Below are 9,883 nucleotides of genomic sequence, written 5' to 3' on the forward strand. Positions count from 1 at the left end.
TGAGGGGCTGGTGCCCGAATCCCCTTCACGCCCACCAGCAGCAGCCTGGAAGGCTTCGACTCCTCCAGGGCAGCGTGCCAGGAGCTGCCAGGCCGAAAACACAGCCCCAGGGCCAGCAGGCTGGGGGCTGCTGCACGTGCGCCTGGCCAGCGTTGGTAACAGCAGGATGCCAAAGCCCGCAGTGCCCCCGCAGGAGGGTGCCACTGTGTGATCCACACATGGGCACGTGGGGGGCATACTCCACGGAGGACAGGCGTGGGGAAGAGGGGCCGCGCGCACGTGTGTGACACCAGAGCGTTCGCCGACCTCACCAAAGCTCCTGCATGGCCACCTACCTCTCCGTTGCTGGGGTTGGTCCCATACTTCTTAAGCCAAGGAACGATGTTCCTGAAGGAAGAGACAAAGTGCGTCAGACGGCGACGGGCCAGAGCTGGGGGCTGGGATCGGGGGCGGCTGCCTGGGGAGCTGGGGGCCGCTCTGCCCTCTCTCCGCCTCATCTCGGGAGCAAGAGTGTTTCTGGCTACACAGGCATCGCTGGCCTCTCGGGGGTTTACTGCAGTTGTGCACAAACGCGGATAAACAACACTAACGGCAAGACCTACACACGTGTGGCCACAGCTCTACAAGGAAGCGCTGGGCCAGCCTCAAGAACCACACTTCCACGAAGTTCTGAACGACAGGGGCAGAGAGCTGCCGCTGTGACTGTGAGGAATGGATCTGGGACCGCCCTCGCAGTGTGGCCTCTACCAGGTTCCCACAGACACCTCCCAGGCAGAAGGGCTCCAGCCTGACAGCGCCCGTCTCCCCTTCACTCTGCAGCGCTTTCCACGTTTTCTGAAGCGAGACTGAGTCACGGGGAACGACAGAAGCCTGCTTCCGTTGGAACACGGACGGGGCACGAGGCTTCCAAGGGCAGCACCGGAAAGGCAGGCGTCTTGCCATGGCTCTGCCTTCGTGACGTGAAAGCTACACGCTCTCCAACGTTCCAGCAGCCGGGGGTGTGAATCAGAACGCTGGGGGCCCCCAGCCGAGGCCAGAGCGGTGCTGCCCGTCCCGTCCCCGAGAGGCCCACCCAGGCCCTGCCTGCAGCCCACACCCTCCCGCTGCCCCGTCTCGGGCGGGTGCCAGCAACCTCACCACATCCGTCAGCTTAGAAGCCAAGGGAAAACTCACAGCAAGTCGAAGACGACACCTTCGGGGGTGCACACCGGGTAGGCGAAGGGCTGCAGAGAGAGACTGAGGGGCGGGAGTCACTCCTGGGCGCCGCTCTCTCCCCACCCAGAGCTGCCGGCGGGGCGGCCAGACACGGTCGGGGGGCCCGCCCACTCCTCGCTGCGCAGCAGGCACTGCTCCTGCATACTCCCAAGGAACAGGCCCATGACACGGGCCAGGTCTGGTGCCCGGGAAGCTCCGATGCAGGGAGGCGGGGGTCGCAGGGCACCTGCCGCCTTGTGGAGGGCCTGCTCAGGGGCAGCGGCACCCGCAGGTGGAGGCGCCCGGTGCCTGGGGGCTGCCTCTTCTCTGGCCTGGGCTCCCATCGCGAGCCCTCGAGGGCTCTTCTGACCTGGGCTGTTCGTGCCTCTGTCTCCCACGTGTCAGGCGGCGGGGGTCAGGCCCCGGGACCTGGAGAGCCCGCAGCACCAGGCTCGCCTCCCTGGACGCCACCCCAGGGAGCTGCTCCCTGTGGCCCACCGCTCTCCTCCAGCCCCGGGTACCACTTGGGACTGACCAGAGCAGGAGTCAACGACGAGGCAAGCTCCCAACAGCAAGAGCGTGAACACACACCTTCTCCCAATGGGGCCTCAAGGGCATGTCTTCCCCCAGAACCCCAGGAGTTACAGAATGGGCAAGACACAGAGCCTCTGGGAGGCTCCGGGAACCAAAGATCCCACAAAACCACTCACAAGGCCACACTCCCAGGAGGTGGACGACAAGGCTGCTGGCGGCGGACAGAACCCCGCCGCCCACGCCGAGGCCGCACCTTCGTCCTCAGCAAGTGAGGCAGGTGAGGCCCTCTCTCTCCACTGGGGCCTCCCTGCCCCTCCCTGCCCCGTGCCAGCTGGTTGACCAGCCTCACTGCGGTGCTGGGGTCATCAGGAGAGTTTGGCCAGCTCTCAAGGCTCACCCTGACCTGCTGATTCAGAACCCGGTGGGGGCGGGGGTGGCATGCAGTGTAGACACACCTGTGCAGGACAGAGCTGACCACGGCTCGAATGTGGGGAAACTGGGGCCCAAGGGGCCCAGCAGCCCTGCCCGCTCCCCGCAGCCCAGTGGGGAAAAGGCCTGTGATCAACTCTGTAGCAGTGCCCCTCCCTGCCCCCCAGGGACCTACATTCCCAGCAAAGGGGGCAGGGAGGCCCACGTAGCACGAATATTGCTGCTGCTGCTGCTTAGACTCAGAACCAAAAGGAAAGCATGACAGCCCGGAGCTCAGAGCCAAACCACTTCCTGGATGGGACGCCTGGGCCAGGGAGCTCAGCCCGCCCAGCACGGATTCTCTGGGCTGGCGGGTGCCCTGAGGACAGAGCACACAGCCCTGGGAGGTGAGCACCGGGCTAAAGACAACGGCCTGGCTAGAAAGCCACCCAGCTCTCTCCACTGCTGGGTCCTTTCTCTGGCCCCAGGGAAGAGCCGAGCGGAGGACGCAGACAGAAGCCACTCCGGCAACTCTGGGGATCAGATTCACTGTCACACAGGGGAGCACCCCAGAACACTCGTGCGAGACAGGGGAAGCTCTCCTAACTCTTACCTGCAGTGGTCGAAAGGCAGACGACGGAAATTTGTTTGTGGGACATCTGTGTGAGATGAAAACAAAGGTCGGGAAAGATAATTATTCCGTAAAGAATTTCACAAATGTGCTCCAACAAGTCAGCTACATTTTAAGAAAAAGTGCATGTTGGGACTTGGTGGTGCAGCTGCTAAGACTCCATGTCCCCAGTGCAGGGGGATCCATGTTCCAACTCTGGTCAGAAGCTAGATCCCACGTTCCACAACTAAGACCCAGCAGAGCCAAATGAGTAAGTACGTTTTACACAAATACATAAACAAATAAAAATTAAAAGTGCGTGTAAGTCGTAAGAACGAAACCTAACAGCATGGGCTGCAACCAGCATCCTAGTAACTGTGCGTGGCGACAGATGGCTACTGGGCCTGTTTTGGGTTTTCTGTGCAAAGTAGAGAAGTATCAGATTACTGTGTTGTACACCCGGAAGAAATGTAGTGTCGTAGCTCCGTTATACTTTAATAGGAATAGTAAAGCCTGATTAAAAAAAAGAGAAAGAAAGAAAAGAAAACGTTGACGTAAATTACGTAGTGCAAAAACTGCTGTGGTCTAAAACAGACAGAACCAAAACACACCAAGAAGGAGCCTGGAGGAAAGAGCACACCCCACGGGGGGATCCTCCCACGGCACAGTGCAGGCTAACCCCGGCCCGGGCCCCTCCCGGCTCTGCTCTCCCAGCAGGCCTGCCAGTTCCGGGCCGGCAGCGAGCGGGAGGGCGCTCTTCTGACCGCAGCCACGACGGCTGCGGGTGCTGGCGTCCTCTGCATTACTAACTGATAGACCAGACATTATTTTAACTTATGTTTAAAAGAAAAAAAGTCACCAACATTAAGAAAAAAGGCCTCCCTCGTGGTCCAGTGGTTAAGAATCCACCTGCCAACGCAGGACACACAGGTTCACCCCTGGTCTGGGAAGATGTGACCTGCCGTGGGGCTTCCAAACCCACACCACAACCACCGAGCCCCAGCTCCACGGGAAGAGTCGCCCCCACTCGCAGCAACACAGCCTGTCACAGCCAGAGAGAGAAAGAAGCCGCACCAAGCCCGAACACCTCCTGCAGCGCTTAGCGTGCCGCCTCTCCTGTGAGCTGCGTCCCCCGCCTGCCTATGCACTGCGGCGTCCGCCCTCCTGCTAACGTTCACAGGCTCACTCTACAGCGAGGCACCACCCTTTAACTGCGCCACACACCCAAAGGGAACAGGGGGGTTCCACACCTTACCTGGCTTCTTGCCACCATAGAAGTGAGTGTATTCAGCACAAGTGATGTACCTGAAGAGACAGAAGCACTTTCATGAAGACAGAGTCTCTGGAAAGAAACTGATGACCGAGTCACTTGGCTCACTTGGCAAATGCTTATTAAACACCTGCCATGTGTCGGACACACTGTGATAACCACAACAGAACACAGACACGGGCCATACACAAACCCGTGAGCAAACCCAGACGGTCTTCCTGAGCCAACGAACTCAATTTAACAGTAGGATTAACGGTGAGAAGTGGCTGGTCACATGAAGACCCGGGGGGAGAGCTTTCCAGGTAGAGGGACCGTGCATGCCCGGAGGTAGGGGCTGCTGAGGACAGAGACTTGGGGGTGGTCGCATCACCAGGGTCCTCGCAGGCCATGGGAGAACTCTGGATTGGATTCAAGCGGGATGGGAAGGCGCTGGGGGGATTCTGACAGGGCCCTGAGTCCTCAAAGCATCACTCTGGCTGTGGTGTGCAGAGGGCCAAGCAGGAGGCAGCAGAAACCGATCGAAGAGCAACTACAAAGGTCCAAGACGGAGCAGCAAAATCTCCACCTGAGAGGACGGGGGGACCAGCAAGACACGGTCAGCTCCTGGACGTGCCAGGACTTACTGAGGGACAGGAGCCAGAGGGAGACTCCCAGGCTTCTGACCCCAGCGAAGGAGCCAGGGTGTGACCACTAGGAGGGGAAAACGGGAAGAGCAGGCTCAAGTGCTGACAGTGAACGAGTTCCTCTTTGCTTTTCAATGAAGGGGGTGCAGGTTCCGTGCCTGGTGGAGGAGCTAAGATCCTACATGCCTTGCTGCCAAAAAACCAAACCATCAAACAGAAGCAATACCGGTACAAATTCAATAAAAAAGTTTAAAAAAAAAAAAGTCCCTTCCACGAGCAAAAAGTTCCTTCCACAGCAGGGCTCACTCACTGAACTCCACAAGCCCATCAGATCTTCCAGGGGCGGTGTTGTAAGCCAGGCTGGAGCCATCACCCGAGGAGGATGTAAAATACAGAGGAGACGCGGGGAGGAGACCTAGGAGGTCTGGGAAGGGGAGGACCCAGCAGAGGGAACCCAGAGAGCACCCTCTCTTTAGAAACCCGAAAACAGAGATTGGTGCCCCAGACACCGAGGAAGGGCTTCAGAGGGAGAGAGGTGGTCAGGTGCACCCTAGGAAGCGAGGACGGAGAGCTGACCCCCGGATGGAGCCCCACCGGAGTTGAGGGAGCCCCACAGGAGCAACGGGGGCAGATGCTGACTGAAGTGGGGTCAAAAGGGAAGCGGAAAACCACAGGTCGACACAGATCGTCCTCATCTCGCCATTCAGTTAGCTCAGCCGCACAGCCGTGTCCAACTCTCTGCGACCCCATGGAACGCAGCACGCCAGGCTTCCCTGTCCATCACCAACTCCCGGAGTCCACCCAAACCCATGTCCACTGAGTCGGTGATGCCATCCGACCATCTCATCCTCTGTCGTCCCCTTCTCTTCCTGCCCTCAATCTTTCCCAGCATCAGGGTCTTTTCAAATGAGTCTGCTCTTCGCATCAGGTGGCCAACGTACTGCAGTTTCAGCCTCAGCATCATCCTTCCAATGAACACCCAGGGCTGATCTCCTTTAGGATGGACTGGTTGGATCTCCTTGCAGTCCAGGGGACCCTCAAGAGTCTTCTCCAACACCACAGTTCAAAAGCATCAATTCTTTGGCGCTCAGCTTTCTTTACAGTCCAACTCTCACATCCATACATGACCACTGGAAAACCCATTGGAGAAGACTCTTGGAAAAGACTCTTGGAGTCCCTTGGACAGAAAGGAGATCCAACCAGTCCATCTAAAGGAAAACAGTCCTGAATATCGTCTGGCTGTTAAGAAAACCAAAGACATTCGACGGCAGCTGGGGGGCCCAAGTGGGTTTAACTGGAAAATGCTGGAGCTCGGGAGCGGATTGGGGGGCGAGGGACGACAACCGCGCCCGAAGAGACCCGCCAGGGAAGAGCTGGCGAGCCTGGGGAGCCGAGGGGACTGGAGCCCGGAGACCCGCGCCTGAGGGGGCGCCCCGCGCGGACGGCGGAGGCTTCCGGGGAAGCGGCGTCTAGAGGGGCTCGGGGGCGGGGAGAACGGGGCCCCGGAGACCCGCGCCTGCGCCCCGCGGGGACCGCGGAGGCTTCCGGGGAAGCGGCGTCTAGAGGAGCTCGGGGGCGGGGCACGGGGCGGATAAGCCCGCTCCCGGCGGTGGCGGCTCAACTCACATCTTGTCCTTCTGGTGCTGTCGCTTCCCCATGGCGACGGCAGGGTCAATGAGCGCAGAAAACGGGGGAAAAACACACCTCAGACCGCGGCGCCCCGGACGAACTCCGTAAGTACTTCCGGGTGTCGCCGAACCGCCCCGGAAGCAGGCGCTGGGCACGCCGGGAACTGTGGTCCCTGGCTGCCCCCGCCCCCACCCCGAGTGCACGCCCGCCCGGCGCGGGCGCTTCCTGCGCTCTGAGGCTGGGCAGTCTCGGCATCGAAGCCTCGTTGTCTCTGCACCGCTCTGTGCACCACCTACCTGGCCTGTCTACCTGGCCGCAGCTCAACGCCATCCCCTCCCAAACCCGCCTTGGCCTGACCTGGCTTCTCAGGTCTTCCGCTCGGAGCCCCTAAGGCCACCCGGCCTTGGCCCCATCTCTGCCCCAGGCCGACATCTCCAGATGGACACCCACATTCGCTATCCGCCCTCTCACCGCTCACCCGGACCCCACTGCCTGCAGCCCCCTCTCCTGGGCGACCCAGGGGCAGGTGGCCATCAAGCACGAAGGTCCAAAACCTTCGTGATCCCTTCGGCCTCTTCCCTCGGCTGGACCACCACGTTGGGATGCCCCGGGCCAAGCCTCAGACCTCCCACTACACTCAAGCACTGGGTGATCTTGCCCGGGCTCGTGGCTTTAAACGCCTGTATCCCTTGACTGCCAACACTAAATGGTCAGCACTCCTGACTCCTGCCCTCTACTTTGGCACCCAGTGAACTCGAATTCAACATGTCTGCTAAAGCAGAATTCTCCTCCTCCCGCTCTAGGGTCCACTCTGCTCAGAGTACCACTATCCAGCCAGTCAGCCCATACAGCTCCATCTCAACTCCCACAAGGGCTTGTCGCCACTTGTAAACCTATACTAACCTATCTGTGTGCTGACTTACCACGCATGCACACAAACACACTCTCTCTGCAGGGTGAGACATAACGTCCCTAAGAGCCAGGACCCCAACTGCTTGTCTGCTATCTCCAGTCACAAGCAAGGTGCGTGCCAACGTGCTGCCGCTTCAGCTGTGCCTCTTTTTCAACCCTATGGACTGTAGCCCGCCAGGCTCCTCTGTCTGGGGGTTCTCCAGACAAGAATACTGGAGTGGGCTGCCATGCCCTCATCTAGGGATCTTCCCAATCCGGGGACGTAACCGGTGTCCCTCACATGTCCTGCATGGACAGGCAGGTTCTTTACCACTGGTGCCACCTGGGGGGCCCCAAGCAAAGCGCAGGGCATACCTAAGGGCTCAAGCAGCATCTACTCTACCGGCCAGCATCATCCCACACTTTGTGAGGACTCACATCTCACATGCAGGTTGATTTTAAGGTCAGCATGCAAGGTGATCAGAGTCACATGTCTTTGAAACTCTTTAGGGAGGCGCCAAGTTGGAAACCAACTCACTGGCTCATTGTCATCCCATGGGGGGAATAGACCACTGTTTCTAAGGCTTGTGTTTGGGGGCCAGGCATAGCAAAAACTGGTAGTCTTGTAACTCAGTGGGATCAAGTGAGGCCCAAAGGGGTCACAGAGGCACTACAGCACAGGCAGCTCCTGTCACCCACTGCTCTTTGTGAGTGCCCAGGGCTGAGATCCTGGGTCAGGCGCAGTGAGGGCACGGCAGTAAGAAGACACCAGCAGGGGAGTTTATTCATCCTCCGGCCGTGGTCTGTACAGAAGAGGTGACTGCTCCCTCTGGTGGGGCACGGACTCTGCGTTGCCAGGGTCATTCTCTGAGTCACCTGTGGGTCTGGGCACAGGCTGGAACTTGAGCAGGACAGGCGGGGTGAAGATGGAAGCCCTCACAGACGAGGACGGCGTCTCCTCGGGGGCAGCAGGGCTATTGCAGACTGAGGTCCTGTGCAGGAGACACAGAAGACGTGGATTTGGATTCATGAGGTGCACAGAGCACACAGGGCCGTCAGAGGAACACACCACGAAACCCGGGCTGCGCGATGGTCTCGCTGCTTTCCTGCTGCTGGGACCCCTCACGTGGGACGTTTGCTCAAAGCTGTCCATCGCAGCCATGTTTGTGATTGTGTAAACCCGGAGATGATCCAAATATCCGTCAGGGAACGCCCAGAGGAACCACGGCACAGCCCGGCATTGGGCTATGCAGCAGCTACTCGAGGAAGGAAGCTGGTCTTCACAGCCCAGAGTCAAGACGCCCAGTGGTACGGTAGTGGATGAAAGAAGCTGCAGTGTGAGCCTGCCTTGATTTGCAAAAGCAACCGATGTACTGGGACTCTCGTATTTTATGTATTCATTTCTGTATTGTGAACTTTTCCCCATAGGATACGTTCTGCTTTTGTGAACTTTTAAAAACCAAAAACAACCCATCTTTGGTGATGGCACCAAGAGGCGGCACAGCCCGCTCAGAGCGGGCACGCTGCAGGACGCCGAGAACAGTCTCCACCAAGGGCTCCGTCAACACGCGAGAGTGGCTGAGTAAACGACGCTCTGTGCACACAACGGGGGTGTTCTGCATTTATCACTGGCTTTGGGGGGTCTTGGGTTTGGTTTTTTTGGCCACACTGTGCAGCCTGTGGGGTCTTAGTTCCCTGAACCCGGCATTGACCCTGGGCCCTGCAGTACCACCAGACACTGGACCACCAGGAAATTCCCAGCACTGGTGTTATTTTCAATGGGTGAATTATATGCCATGTGAATAACACCTCAAAAAAGCTGTTTGAAAACAAAAAAGTCCCCTAATGCAATGAAGCTGCAATCTCAACACTCAATGACATGGGAAATACTTGGCAAAAAAAGGTAATTTAAAGAAAACCACACAGTCAGTAAACACCTGACTTGCAGAACCACGTATAGAAGACCGCAGAGCTGCCCCAGCTGACGGAATCGCCGCCTTTACGTTGGCCCCCGGGGCAGTTTGGTTCTGCTTTCCCCCATCACAAGCAGTAGGAAGGGGCAGCCGCTCTCCAGCACCAGGGTCCCGGACGACATTGGGGAACCTCCCGGAAGCGGGAGGGACCATCACCCTGCACATCCCTCCAGGACACACTCACCAGGGGAAGTGGAGCTTGTGCGCATTGTTCCTGGTCAGGTACGAGAAGTGGAAGCCCCCAGGATTGAGGACCAGGGGGGTCAGGTCGACCATGTGGCTGCAAGACAGGGTGAGGCAGGGGGCTCAGCCTCGGTGCGGGGGTCACAGGCCGGGCACAAGCCGATGAGGAGGGGAAGGGAGCACTCAGGATGCAGGAGGATCATCAGAGGGAGGCCGGGATTCCGGATGGGCCAGAGAGGAGCATGCTCCCCTAAGCCCTTAGCCTTAGCGTCTGTAGTCTGCCTGGGGCCCTGAATAAATCCTCCCACCTCTTTGGGTTTGATGACAGGCCAGTCCAGTTTAATTTCACTTCAGACCTCGAAACTTCCACTTCCTCCAGCTGCAGGAAACAAAGGAAACGGGACAAGCGTGGGGTTCTGCTCAGGAAGAAAAGCACCTTCTCCGAGAACTAGGGGGATGCTGTGCCTTTCTTCCAATCGGAAAATCGCTGCTGGGGGCCAGCCAGGGCTTGGTGTTAGGGGCACGGGGCCTGGGAGCTTGCGGAGGAGGCCCCGGCGCTGCCTGGGGG

General features: G+C 58.8%; 1 protein-coding gene across 1 annotated transcript in view; it reads right to left on the reverse strand.

Moving 5' to 3' along the window:
• PPIL2 (peptidylprolyl isomerase (cyclophilin)-like 2) overlaps positions 1-6,381 on the reverse strand; it is a 17,503-nt gene extending 11,122 nt beyond the window's left edge. Inside the window, 5 exon segments of the mRNA XM_010836636.1 lie at positions 336-387; positions 1,174-1,236; positions 2,750-2,795; positions 4,002-4,051; positions 6,266-6,381. Of these exon segments, the coding sequence (XP_010834938.1) occupies positions 336-387; positions 1,174-1,236; positions 2,750-2,795; positions 4,002-4,051; positions 6,266-6,297 (243 nt within the window). The 5' untranslated portion in view covers positions 6,298-6,381.
• Between the last annotated feature and the right edge of the window lie 3,502 nt (positions 6,382-9,883).

The sequence above is a fragment of the Bison bison genome, unplaced genomic scaffold, assembly GCF_000754665.1.
Source record: "Bison bison bison isolate TAMUID 2011002044 unplaced genomic scaffold, Bison_UMD1.0 scf7180017845685, whole genome shotgun sequence".
NCBI lineage: Eukaryota > Metazoa > Chordata > Mammalia > Artiodactyla > Bovidae > Bison > Bison bison.